The 14,412-nt window shown below is 46.9% G+C and overlaps 1 protein-coding gene across 2 annotated transcripts in view; it reads right to left on the bottom strand.

The window, feature by feature from the left end:
* Window positions 1–14,412, bottom strand: part of ABCC8 (ATP binding cassette subfamily C member 8) — a 73,622-nt gene that overhangs the window by 47,390 nt on the left and 11,820 nt on the right. For both annotated transcript variants that reach the window (XM_054586025.1, XM_054586026.1), the window contains exons 5-8: window positions 12,878–13,120; window positions 11,787–11,972; window positions 4,312–4,476; window positions 1,102–1,257 (exon numbers count right to left, since the gene is read on the bottom strand). In XM_054586025.1, the coding sequence (XP_054442000.1) occupies window positions 1,102–1,257; window positions 4,312–4,476; window positions 11,787–11,972; window positions 12,878–13,120 (750 nt within the window). The remainder of the gene's footprint in view (window positions 1–1,101; window positions 1,258–4,311; window positions 4,477–11,786; window positions 11,973–12,877; window positions 13,121–14,412) is intronic.

The following is a 14,412-nucleotide window of genomic DNA, read 5'->3' as shown; positions in this document are numbered from 1 at the left end:
CTGTCTCATCCAAGTCCAGACACTTCCCTCTAAACCAGGCATCCCCCAGGGGCCTGTGGGCTCTCTGGGGCAGCTCTGGGATTTCTGCTTCTGGCCGGAGCACCTGAGCAGAGATTCATTCCCAGCTCCAGGACAGGGTCATAGACTCCCTGGTGGAAGATGGGAATCAGGGCAGATGAGGCCAGCAGTCTCGGAGTAAACCTCGCCCCAGAGTCTCCTACTTAGTCGGGGGTGGGGGGTGGGGAGTGGAGGGGAATGCACCTCCTTCAGAGCCAGCCGCAAAAGTTGTTTGGTTTTAAAAAAATCATGTTTTTTATTTTCAAAAATAATTCATGCTTCTTGGAGACTTTAGAAATGCATAAAGAAAATAAAAATCACTTGCAATTGCACCATGCAACCTTCGAGTTTTTTTTTTTCTGTGTGAATCTGTGTAAATGTACACATACATATATTTCAATTTAGTAGGGAGTGTATTGCATATATACCTTGGTAGTTGTTGGCTTAAGAATTCGTCAAACTCGTTGCATTTTGATGAAAAAAAGTCTCAGCATTTGCTCAGGACTCGTCATATTTGCTAGAACTTCTATGAGTCACGACGCTGCCCCACAAGACAAGATGCTCCATGACTTGGTGCTTGTTCAGTACTCATTGGCTGCGGCACGCGTTATGAGTTCCAGAACGAATTAACGACAAGTACCAAGGGACCCCTGTACTATTTTGCAATTTACTCTTTCTGCTTAAAATATATCAGAACACTTTTCAGCATAACTAAGCACTTTGCTGCAATGTAAATTTTAATGTCTGCAAGTGTTTCCCATATGATTATTCAATAGTTTTTTTAAAAGGTTTTTGAGGTTGAAGCTGCATTTTAAAAGTCTTAATGGCACTACCTTCTCTGATCATCAAGAGAGACGGCCAGAGGTCTGCAGAGTGTGAGACAGATTATAGGGACCCTGAGGTATACCCCATGGAGACCCTGGGGAGGGGAGCACAGGCAAACAAGGAAAGGGAAATGGTGCACGCCTAGTCACTGAGCACGTACCAACAGATTTTGGTTCTGTGCACCTTCTTCTACTCCCCACCAAAGCATAGGTCCCTTACCTGTACTGGCATAGCCCAGAGGTTTGGGCACAAGAAGAAAAACCACATGAGCTGGTTGGTGTCGATGGCAACCAGGTTACAGATCTGCCCAGCAGTCATTTCCCCCATGGATAGGTTGGAGGTGGACAGGTGCATAATTTTATTGTAAATCTTGGTCTGGAAATGAGAACAGAGTATTTCACATTTGTCATCATTATCGTCCCAATCACCACCCCAGATGCCACATGTCTATAATGTGCCAGGGGCTTCCCAGACCTTCCCCCTGTGGAGCACAGGGCAGCTCTGTCAGGGGTCCTGTATTACTGTTCCAGTTTTACAAATGATGTGACTAAGGCCCAAAGAGGGAAAGGGCTCTGAGGACAGATCAAGCAAGCCAGCGAGGCAGCATTCAAACGAGGAAGCCACGTCAGCAAGGCAAGCTACTCCGCCAGCAAGCAAGACCTCTCCCTTGGGGACGGGACTTAATTAGCTCTTAAATCTTAAAACAGATCCTCATGTCCAATTGTATTATTGATTTACCAGAGGCAAGCGGACTACACTTCAGAGCCATAAAAATGACAAAGTGAGGCAGCCGTCTGTTTTAATGTGGCCGTTGCCAACCAGGGGACGGGGTACGCTCTGGGGTCAAGTCCTGTCTTAATTGAGCTTTGAAACAAAATGAGGGCTCGGCCTGGAATGGCCTTATGTGAGACGCAATGTGTGAGTGTCGATCAATCCCAGCACCGACCTGGAGTCCAGCCACTCTGGAGACCCTGCTCCGACCCCTCCGGGATCAGCCACGGTAATGGTCCCCCCCTCAACCCCCAATGTGAGCTCTGAATCCAAAGCTCTATGGGCAGAGTGATTTTCTGAAAGTCGCCTCCCAGAAAGATGGCAACTTTCAGGCTATGTGCTCTTGAAAAAAGAAAAATGCATTCTTGTCTTAAACATCCTAGGGATGTCTGCTCCCGAATGAAATTCTATTGTGCATTCTGTGGTAAGGTGGATTCCCAGTCTTTAATTCATCTTTTGGGTAAACCTAGGCTTTTTTTTCTTTTTCTTTTTTTAAACGGGCCAGGTGTGCTTAAAGCATAAACCTATTCTATGGGTTTTATTGTGAGTTTAAATACATCATGGGTAACGTTTAAAATAATGGCAATGACATTTTTGGACAAATCAATGCACATCGTAGGTTATATGAAATTTGTCTTTACAGAATAATAATAAAGCTAGTTTCAGTGAAGTACAAACATAGACTAATCTATCAAAGAAAGCACTATTAAGTAAAACCAGGGTACACAGAAATATACAACTTGCTGATAGCATGTCAAAAAATTACATATAATACAGGAATTTTGCTTAGTAACTTTTCATGCAAGAAATGTGATTAACTTCAAAATCATGAAGACATGCCTATAGACTTGTCTATAATTTTCTGTAAATCACTGAAAGAAGTTTTTTTCTAATTTGTTTCCATAATTAATGCTAGCATTTTCTCTTTGTGACATATGAATCAATCTCTCTTATTAATGCAAAAGATTCAGACAGTTTGATAAAAACAACTATATGCTAATATGTTAAAAAAACCATTTGCCTCTTTTAGTGTAATTGGAAAATACTGGGCCAGAGTGTGAGTTATGACATACAAATAGAAAGGTGATGTAATTACAGAACTGTCTGGCTACAAAAGTGGCTGTTGTTTGTGGTGATGCATGTTTGCCTGTCACTGGCGGGGTCTGAGCAGAGGCTGCGATTTTCGGAGATGTTTTCCGAACTGAGCAATAGCTTGGTGCCTCCCAGCCCTGAACCCCGATGAGTCCTAGAGAGTCTTTGCCTGGGCTCCTTCCGCCATTCTCACAGGATGACACTCCTGAGGAAATGGCTCTGCTCCCTCAGTCAAAACCCACTGGGGACAGCACCACACGCAGGGACTATACCTAGATAACCAGAGTTTAGACCCTGATACTGTCCCCAACCCAGGCTGTCCCTTTTCCCTTTCAGTTCCTTTTCTACAGAGCCCCTGCTCCTAGCTCCCAGAGGGTCAGTGTTAATGGTTCTGAGGCACATTTCGGAAGAATGAGGGTTCTTTGGGGTGTAATCATAACTTCCTAGTGATTTACTGACTTCATGGGAATTGCTGGATATGGCAGAATCTGCAGTTGTCCCTCCATATCCATTCTCTCCTTTTCACCAGAAGAATTTCTAGCAGGGCATGTGTGGGAGTCACGATGAAAGACCCCACTTTTTAGCCTCTCCAGGTATGGGCAGGCGGGCAATTCCTCATTAATGGGATGGAAGAGAATATGTACAACTCTGCATTGTGCTTTTGAAAGAAGGCAGCATTTCCTCCTATTGTTCCATCTTTCTTCCTGCTGGTTTAAATGTAGACATGATAGTGGTGATTTCAATAGTCATCTTAAACCCTAAGGTATAAGTGCTTGAGAGAGGGCTGGCAGAGCAACCTTATGGAAAGAACCAAGGTCTCCGATGATTGTGTAGCTACCATACCCGCCCTGACTAACTGGGAAAAACAAACTTCTACCCTATGTAAATCACTATCATCCCGGGTCTCTTCATTCCAACCTCTGAACCAAAATGCTAATAAAAACACTGGGGCTTAGCCAGCTCTCATCCCCAGCTTGCCCAAAGGGACCCTGAGTCCTCCCTGACTTTGATCATCCTTCCCACGGACTCTGAGCAGGGATCCACAGAAGGCGGCAGCAAGGAGCTAGACCCAAGGGACCTATCAGACCAGATTAGTCTCTCTTATTATAACCCAAGATTTAAGATCTCTGATAGCTCTCAGAGGCTCTCTAATCCTGGTACGTAAAACATGCTCCCTGTTTTGCACCCAAAGAAGGGTGTCTGGTAGCAGCACCCGGAACAACACTAAAGAAGGGTCCTGGGGCTGCTGCATTTGCGTTCAGCAGGAAGGAGAGCTGTGATGGATTAGTGATATCGGTCCCATTCAAGGCTGGAAAACATGGAGGCCCAAGGGCTGAGCAAGTGACATCAGGGGTCTACTCCAAGGCAGAATGAGGGCTAGAACTACTGCATTTCCTAAGTGCAGCCCTTGCCACTATCCCACACTGTGTTGCCAACGCTTGTTGTTTCAAAACACTGGTTCAAGAGCCATAAAAAAATAAATTCACAGCAGAATTATCCTTGTCTGTCCGCGAGGGCAAGTAATGTGGTTCTTACTGTGAAGTGAAAAAGTAATCATCCAAGTACCTGTATTGCTCCTCTCAAGTTAATTCCGGTTTCAATGGCGACGTAGTAGGATGCTTGCAGAAACGTCCTTTGCAGCAGGAGGGCAAGGAACAGAAGCACGGCTAAGACGTAGGCATTAGCGAGAAACTCTTGGGACGAGACAAAGTAAACCCCGAGAAACTGGGTCTGTTGGAAAGAGAAGTTTGGAGGTGACGGTCATTGCCAGCAGAAAGACTGCCATTAGTGCATACGGGTCAGGATTACAGGACCCCCCATGCTTGCAAGGCCTCGTGCAATTGTTTACAAGTGACAAATCAGACTGATAGGTTAAATAGTTTTTTAATTTCAGGGAGGGCTGCCTATACCCTCTTCAACATCCCGCTTGGAGGAACAGAATGTGGCCCAGTTCTAACCTCACATTCATAAATATGACTCGCAGCATTGTGGCCACCAGGCCCAGGGGAGTGCTTTCTGATCGGAACGAGAATAAACAGAGCGAATCACCGAGCAGCCCAAACCAGAGCTGCTAGAACAAATCCCACGATGTGTGTTCTCAGCCACAAAAATGGAATCAGGGGAGGCCTTGTCCCATGCTCATCAACAGACTTCTGTATGATAATTTCTGGACAGAAAGACCAGTGTAAAACATGGCACAGCTGTGTTCCCAGGCAAGATGGGAACACTTTGCTTATATCAGACTGAAAAGATTTCAGACCCAAACCCACTAGCCATGTTGAGGTCCCAGGACCTTTTAAATTTAAGGTTCTCTTGCTGTACCTCCAGCAAGATCTCAGATGATAAGCAGTGGGAAAAAACAAAACAAAACAAAACACATTTTGACTTTGTTGCTAAAGATGGCAACCAGCATGCCTGCTTCCAAATTCAGCATCAAGAGCTCCCCGGAAAACTTTGATCTTGTTAAGTTCATTGCTCCCCAGCAGAGCCACATCAATATTTCCATGAAGACTGAACTCTCCCCTCCTGAGGCTCTGCCCTGAACTCTACAAGCTCTTTGGATGAGTGTGGGAGCTGCTGCAGGGGAAAATGTGCTGGGAACAGAGTGATGAGAAGGAGCGCAGGGCATGTCCCCTGACCTCGATCAGGATGAAAGGGGCAGGACTCGGAGTGGAGTCCTTTTCCTAGAGTCAGAAATTCCTGGATGCTGGATACAGGGCTTGCTGAGGGGAGAAAAGACGCTGCCTTCTGGTTCAGCAGGGCTCTCTGAATCAGCCCTCACTGCTTTGTGGAGCTTGTCCTGCTTACGACGGTGTCTCCCTTGCTCTGTGGGACAGGGGCTCCTCCCTTTTGGGGACAGCATGAAGCAGTCACAGGGAAACCATTGAGGGATACACACAGGACTCTAAGGTGAAGGCCGGCTGAGGCCTGAAGCCTCCGACTCTGATTTGTCAAAGTACCAGGGGGAGAAAGGAGAAGGCAGTGGGTGGGGGTGGGCGGGAAGCAGCAAAATGGACCTTGAAATTAGGCTGCAGAAGTGGGTGGGGGTAACCCTGACCTCACTGGGGAGCAAGGGGCAGGATATGCTATTTATAAGGTGTAGAACTCCATCCCCACAAAACCCCAATGAGAAGGGTAGCATTATGAGCTCCATTTTATCCCCCGGGGAAATGGAGTTTTAGCATGGTTAAGTGGCTGGCCCCAGGTCACACACTGTAAAGGAGAATGTGTGAACATGAACCTGTATGATTCCAAAATCACCACCCCAGACCTAATGCTTAGGGCCTCTAGCCCTTTGACCTTCAGTCTTTTACTGTCAGCTCTAAGTACTGTGACTTGTGGGGGAGAGAAATGCCTACTCGGCTGGTTCTGAGTCAAAAATGAAGTCATGCAGGGAGTTCTGTTCTCCTGTTCTCTGCAGAGACCCAGTTCTGGAGAACGGAGCCCGCTATTTTAAAGCAACAAAGCACATCATGGGAATTCATTCCAAAGGAAATAATGGAACATAAGGAAATGACTGTATGTGCAAAAATGGCTATCTCTGGATGAGAGCGGGGGAGAGTGCAAAAATCCCTGTAAATGTCCAACCACAGGGAACTGTCAGGTACATATGATACTCATGGGCATGCTATGTACCCGAGAACCCTCATCGACACGAAAGCTCTTGAGCAGCTCGGAATGTCACACATGTGCTGTGTCACAAGGATCAGAAAACACAGAGTAGAGAATGAGGGCTGGAAAAAGAAGCGGATCAGAAGTGTTGGTTAGGTATGGGCAGTATTTGTTAAATGTTCTCATCCTTATTTGTACATTTTTAAACAAGGCAACAAATTCTCTTTTTGGGGCTGTAAAGGCAAAGCCTTTCCCCTTTCCCCGCCCCAGCAACACACCCCCGCTAGGGCCAGAAACTGCATTTCTTTGGATCAAGAATTTTGTGACCTGTTAAAATAAAAATCTCCCTGCATGTATAAGTCATGAGGTCATCATTTCATCTCTCTTCAAAAGGACAGTTTAAAAAAGATGGTGCTCGGACAGTAAAGTTTTGGTTAAGAAGTGGATGCTACGTTAGCCAAAGAGGCCCAGGTGCTGCCTAAAGAGGGCAGGCCCTGGAAACATCTAGTGAGAAGAGGGTCCTAGGAGGCTGTGCGCCCCGAAGGCATCATGACAGGGGAGAAAAGGCCAAGGACCTACAATGTCACATTTGGTGGAAGGTAAATGCTTTGGAAGATCAGATGCCCTAATCCCACATTTTCACAAGCTCTCTGGGAAAAAAAAATTGTGTTTATTGCCAGAGGTTTCCCCAATAGTACTCAGTAAATATTTTTAAAATTAATCAATGCACATGATCGTCACCCCCCATCTAGTTTCTATTGAAGTTATTATTACATATTTCCCCATTGTGCAGTCGAGCCAACGAGGGCTGCAAAATGTAAGTGACTGATGAAGAGCATAAGAGGGTTTGTTGCAGACGTAGGACTAGAACCCTGGACTCATGGCCCTACAGTTATGACCCCCATTGCTCCTGCCTGGCCAGAGGTATGACGAGAAAGGCCCCTTTCCTCGTTCTCTGGAGCTCAAAGGAGAGGGTCACTTGGGCTCTTGCTTCTGATTCTGGAAGGACCCAAAAGATGAGCTGCCTGAAGGTCCTGGCCCTGGGAGGTTGTGGGTAAAAACAATAACTGCCTTTGAGCACTCACGGACCAACACACCCACCTCTCTGTCCCCAACCATTTGACGTGGTAGTTTCAAGCCCGGACTTTGACGCTGCCATATCTGAGTTAGAGTCCTGACTCATTATATACCCTCCATGAGTCCTTAGTTTAAGTCCTCAACTTCTCTGAGCCTCAGTTTCCTTGCTTGCAGAATGCGGCCATGAAGGGTTTCTACTTCAGAGCATTGTTGTGCAGGTTAAAAAAATTTAGTAAGTGTAAGCACTCAATATATGGTAACTTCTGCATTATTTTTTTTAATTTATTTTTTATTGTACTTTTTCCATTACTGTTTAGTTCCCTTATACCTGCTTCCCCCCAGTCATCACCACTGTTGTCCATGCCCTGCACTATTTGCTGAAATCATTTCTCCTGTGCCGCCGGCTGTCAGGCCTAGAGCTGGGAGCTGAGCACAAAGAGGGCAGATGATGCAGTTCCTGTGTTAAGGGACTCAGGGTCAAGTGAAGGAAGAAGACAAGGGGTGCTTTGGTGGTGCAAGCATAGGGTGTTATGGGAGCACAGAGGAGAGGCATCTAGTTCAACCAGAGGAGGCCTTCCTGGAGGAGGTGGCCTTTGAGCTGAGCCTTGGCAACTTAGAAGGGGTTAGTGAGGTGAATGAAGGAAGGCACAGCAGGCCAGAACTGAGGTGTGGGCGCTGTCATGAAGAGACCAACCCACACCCCGACTTCGCAAAGGCACAGAAATGCATGTAAGTTCACAAAGTCACCCAGAGTGAGAGCCACAAATATGGGCACTCGCACGGGGTCACAGACACTCATATGGAAAAAGACATACCAACAGACACAGGGATAAAAGAAAGGACACACAGATGGCATCATAAGCAGGTCCCAGCAGAACTCATTCAGAAACAAGCACACACACGTTCACAAACCTCCACGTTTCCCTCTGAAATTTAGAGATCGTTCAAAGCTTTGGCCCTGAGACCGTACCCACACTGTTCCTTCTTTCTCTGTTCAGCTGACAGCCTAGGGTAGCGCTGGCAGGTTTCAGATGCCAGTAGTTCTTTTGAATCCAATTTCCTCACCCTCCAGCCAGATCAGTGCCTGGCAGGGGACAGATTGTGGGTGGGGGTGGGGCGGGAGAGGGGGCTGGAAAGAGATACATGATGAGCCGTGCCCAGTCTGGGGCCCGGCTTTTCCTGGGGAGTGGCGGTGGGGACAGAGCGTCAAAGATTTGGCAGGCCATGAGACACTTCCAGTAATTAAAGAAGAAATAAGAAATGTTTGTCCCTGCAGATGCCAAGGACAATGTGATTCTTGCCACCTGTGAGTGTCCTGGAGAGGAAAGAGAGACCAGGGCGGCCGCTGATAATGAAGTAAACAATGGTGCCTGGCTGTGCAGAAGGCAGCAGGGTGGATGCAGGCTAAGCGGAAAGAAGGGCTTTCTCACCCAGGGGGTTGCTAAACATTGCAACGTGTAGCTGGAGAGCTTCCCTCCCTGTAGGTTCATAAAGACCAGAATAATGCTTGTCTCTCTGGGTCAGAGCTGCTGGGAGGCAGGGGGATGAACCAAATGACCTCAATCAATGACCCCTTTCCCCCATTTTCTGGGCCCAGAAGCCCAGCTGAGAATTAAGCCATATCCCAGGCAACCATACAATTGAGGACTCTTTATTGCTTCCCTTAAGAGACTATGTTTACTTTGAACTCTCATTTCTGTATCTGTAACTTGCTGGTTGTATTTGGGCCACAGGGAACAAATATTACGTCTGCTAAGGCCTGCTGCCACTGACGCAGGGCCATCGGTCTCAGGGATTTCTGTGCTGACGAGTAATTGGGACAAGAGTATTTCAGAGAGAAAGCAGGCAAGGCCAGGGTTTGTAAAGAGAAAAGGGAAGGTAAAGCTAGTGTCTGATGGACTAATATTCGAAGTGCTGTTCTCACCACCTCTTCGGCACATCCTGTCTCCGAGCTCTCTCCTTAAGAGAATTCCACAGGACTTTGGGGAAACACAGGAAGAAGAAGACAAGTGGATAAGGGCTCTGGCCTGTGTCACTTCCCCCTAATATCAATAACTGGCTCTGCGTTGCTGCAGGATCACTAATTCTGCAGTCGCCTATGGTCAGACTCAAGCTAAAAGATGACACTCTTGTGCAAGGACAAGAGAAGCTATCTCTTCCCCTCTCTTTTTGGACCAAGTAAGTCCAGAGGCTCAAAAGCCAGAGAAGGCCTCAAAAACCATTGAAGTCTAAATAAGCAAAAAGAGTCCTCACATTCTTGATTGAACAAGAAATCTGAACTTCTTAGCCCAACTAACTCCTGTTCCTCTCTCAAGGCCCCGTTCAAAAGCCCCTTCCTCCTTGAAGCTCTTATGGCCACTGGCTGAGTTAGTCACTCCATCTTCTTATGGCTCCCGGTATCTAGTCACTATGAGTAGTCTTTAACACACAGTATACAAATGTTTTACTTAGCTTTCTTTCTCCTCCATTGAATTTTACAATTCTTAGAGCCAGAGGTGATGGCTTGGTAATAATAATTACGATAGTCAATTTAACATTGTAATTATAAGTACCCAGACTGTGGAGTAAAAGAGACTTTGGTTCAAATCCTGACTCTGTCACTGACTAGTTGAAAGGCCCTAAGGAAAGTTACTTAACCTCTCCGAGCTCCAAGTTACTCACGTGTAAAATGGGGACAAAAATACCTACTTCATAAGTCTTAGGGTATATGAATTATATCTCAATAAAGCTGTCACCAAAAAAAAAAAAAAATGCTTACACTAAAGGATTTCTCTGGGGATTGAGATAACACATGGGTAACTCCTGCACACAAGCAGGCATGTAGGAAGCCATCGATAAGTGGCTGTTATTATTGTTAATAGTCTATATCATAACCACTGCCTTGGTCTTCCCACAGCCTAACACAGGTCTGGCACATAGTAGGGTTCAATAAACATTTGCTGAATAAATCAGACAAATGGACTTGGAGTGTCTCATATTTCTGACCAAAAGTGCTCAGCTGATTAATTATAGCTCAAGAAAAAATTAATATGAACCTCCTGAGAATTAAATGCTATCTGCAATTTCGGAGCCCATGAGATGAATAACGTTGCACAAGGGAGTGTCATACATTATTAAGATCCCTAATTAGTAATTCGCTGCATCATTTTTTGGACTATCTGTTTGTGGTTAAAGGGTTATAATGATGTCTTTTCTGGGGAAATAAAATACTGAGTCTTATTAGAGGTGAAAAGTTCTCCCGTTTTGTGACCATCTAAACCTAAGTGGCAACAAAGAAACAGATGAGAGAATTAGGTACCCCGTCTTCCCTTCACCCCACTGTGAATGCTATTACTGCAAGCAGAGAAAAGAACCCCCAGAGAAGCTTTCTGGCTCTTATGTCCAACAAATTTCAGTTTGTAGCATCTTCAGAGCGGGAAAGGACAGGGCATGCCATCTAGTCCAGCGATTTTCAACCTCTGGGCCGCAGCAGGCACACCGCTGTGCCGCAGGAATTTTTAAAACATGCACTACCTGACTGTTTAGTCAGGGGCACTAACCTCTTTTCCCTTAGATTGTCAAATAAAAAAAATGATGGCAGCCAACACAACAATAGCTGTCCGGTGTGAATGAATCAAAATTACACCCATTTTTTGGTCAGATCAGCAAAAAAGATATTTTTGGGTGCGCCACAGAATTTTAGTAATTAGTTTATGTGTGTCACGAGATGAAAAAGGTTGAAAATTGCTGATCTAGTCCAATGGATTTCAGATATTTTTAAGACATGGAATTCTTTTTTAAAAAGAAATTCAATGGTAAAGTCCAACATATTAATAAAACTCAGGTGGCTTAGAATGAACTGCGAAGTGGGGGAGAAAAAGCCCTATGCATGGGGGTTCCCCAAGTCCCCTTCCCCCAACAGCAGCCCCCAAGATGCCCTTGCAGAACCTCGAGAGCTATGACATACAGAACTGAGGAAGACAGACCCCTGAGAGGTATTTAGAGTCTATTAAGATGACATGAACTAAAAGCCATCACATCATAAAAGCTCTTGACACTGAATAAACAAATGCACTTCTTGCGACTTTCTCCATGACTGAATAATCAGGAGAGGTATTACGGCGGTGGCAGTGTGGTGAGGAGAGCAGGGCGCCAGAAGTCATCATGGAGCACAAGCTTGCCTCCTGGCATTTCTGCTGACCGATGCGGAACATATTCCGGATGGGGATTTTGCCAAGTGAGGAGCAACACTGTGCGTGTGTGAGGTGTCGCCCTGCTGCAGCCACAGCTCACACACATCGGCCTCCGGAACATTCTCATTTCCCAGTGAACACCTTCCAAAGGGTGCCCCGCGTTACCCGTGGGTGGCCTACCTTGGGCTGGAAGACATGGTTCTCCTTCCCAAGATGGTCCACAATTCCAAAGATGCACAGGGGCCCGGCGAAGCCCAGCAGGTCGGCCAAGATGCGGAAGGTGCTGCTGAGGACCAGGCGTCTCCCGAAGGCATGGCAGAGTGCCCGCCAGATGGCCCGGGCACCCTGCGGGCTCTGTGTGTCCTTCTGCTGCCCAGAGAGACCCATGGCCAGGTCAGAGTGGCTGAGGGACCGTTCACTGCAGGGCCCGCATCCCAGGACGCCGCTGGCTCCTGCTGCCTGGGGGAACCCAGTGGCCATGTCTGCTGCGAACAGGGGAACTGCAGGCAGAAATCATGGAACCACCAAGTGTACAGCTGGGTGGGCCTTATCAATGCCAACATGGTCCGGATGGGGAAACTGAGGCCAGAATACTGATCAAGGTCACACAGCTGGTCAGGGACTACGTGACGAGCACGGCACTGTAACGAGGGAGTGGCATGTGCCATACGCACTTGTTACCACCTGCCACCACGTCTGCCTTGGTGTTTCCCCACCCTGCTGAGGCCGAGGCAGCCAAGGAGCACCGGACCGGCGTCCGGAGACTGGCTCCGATGTCTGCCCGCTGTGGGCCAGCTCTGGGGAGGCCATGACTTTCTTCAGTTTCCTCCTCAGTGCCATGGAGAAATCCTTACCTGGCCCAACTCACAGAGTTATTGCAAGGATCACATCACTAACGCCCTTGTGCTCCAGAATGGCTGAAAATCCCCACCTTCAATCACCGAGCTCCAGAAGGAAGAGCACAGGGCACACGGAATCCAGTGGGGTCACTTCCCTGCTCAGGGCCTCGGTTTCCCCCCCTGGACAATGAATGTGTTAGACCAGATGACCTAAATGATAAGGGCCATCTCAGCTGTGACTGTCCTTTGAATCTTTGGTCCTGGACTTGTCCCTGGCTTGCTGTGTGACTTAGGGCAAGCCTCTTTCCCTCCCCGGGCCTCAGTTTCCCCACCTTTCCCACCAGAGATTTGACCTGATGCTTTCTGAGGCTCCCATCTGTGACTCTAAACCAGAGGGCAGGGAACAGATGCTGCAGCCATGCCCCCACTGACCGCCTGGGTGTCGAAGGCCTCGCACAGCCGCCGGTAGTTGGTCAGAGCCCTCATCGCGATGGGCAGCTTCCCAATAACTCGGAGATCAATGGGCTTCTTGTGGGCAGTCTTGATGAAGGCGTTCATCCACCAGTAGGTGCCTTTGGACAGCAGGTTCACAAAGGGCTGCAGGAAGCGCACCCCCAGGTCCTGCAGGTCCTCAGGGGGCTTCACCTCCCTCGGCGTCTTGAAGAAGATGTATCTCTGTGGGGCACACAGGCCACTGGAGATGGGTAAGTGTGACTTCTCACCATTCTCCAGTTTGTCCCGGCAGCAAAGATCTGGGGTTATGACATCCTACCCTTGACCTCTAACAGATGGGGCCATTGTTTGCCTATTTCCAGGAAAAGGAACACCCATCCCCTTGGACACCAACACCAGGGCCTCCTGACTCTTCATTGAGGCCTGCCCTGAATCCGCTGGATTGGGCTGGATTCAAGTTAGACTGGGGAAGAGCAGAGATCCCTCATATATTTTCTCCACAAATCTCAAGATACCACCACGTAGGGTTTCCAGAACGCGCAGCCATGCAGACCTGGGTTTGAATCCTGCCTCCTCCACTTACTAGATTTTTGGACAAATCTTATCTAAAATGTCTCCTCATCTAAAAAAGGGGGTGGTACTTTCATCACGGGGTTGCTGTCAGGGTCAGTTGAGGCAGGGAATGTAGAAAAATTTTGTACTCTGCAAATTAACTAAAAGCAGAGGAGTCACAGGAATGTAAATTAAAGTAGCATTTCATACTCATCAGACTGGCCCAAATTAGAAATGGCTAAATGGCTATAACCGCCACTGCTGGATGGAGGAAAGGAGAGGGTTTTCTTACTCATTGCTGGTAGATCACATCTTTTCTGCAAGGTGATCTGCAATGTCAATTAAAACTGAAAATACACAGACAGTTTGAACCAGCAACTCCACTCCTTGGACTCTCTTCCATAGAAATAAAAGCAGCAATACATAAAGATAGAGTAAGTGTGTTAATACACCATTATTTGTGGAGGCAAAAACTTGGCAACAAAGTGAATGCCCATTAACAGGTTAATGGCTAATAAATTATGGCTCATCCATATGATGAAATATTATGCAGCTATTAAAAAAACTAAATTAGCCATACTACAGGTGGAGGGAGTCCTGGAGCTATCTGTTGGATGAGAAAAGCAAGATGCAAAAAATTGTGTAGTATGATCCCATTTTTATAAAACAAATATTGAGGAAAAAAACCAGAATAGGTAGAAATTTAAGGTACTATAGTAATAAAAACAAAGAATGGAAGGACACATTCTAGGTTGCTCCTCTGGGTTACCCGGGGAAGGAAAGGTGGGGGAGGGGAGGGGATGACTCTGAGAGAGGGAAAGGGGGCAAGCAAAAGAGATGTGTGCAGCTGCATTTACTCATTCATGCAAGCGTGTCACAATGTGGACACATTAAAATAAAAACAAGTATCCCCCCAACCCCCACCAAAAAAAATCGTATTTGGAGATCCTGAGGTTCTGATT

Source organism: Pteronotus mesoamericanus, unplaced genomic scaffold (assembly GCF_021234165.1).
Source record: "Pteronotus mesoamericanus isolate MK-2021 breed Mesoamerican mustached bat unplaced genomic scaffold, CSHL_Meso_final contig_90, whole genome shotgun sequence".
In the NCBI taxonomy this organism is placed as follows: domain Eukaryota; kingdom Metazoa; phylum Chordata; class Mammalia; order Chiroptera; family Mormoopidae; genus Pteronotus; species Pteronotus mesoamericanus.
Note: the sequence above shows the minus strand (reverse complement) of the source record. Positions and strands in the feature narration are given on the sequence as shown.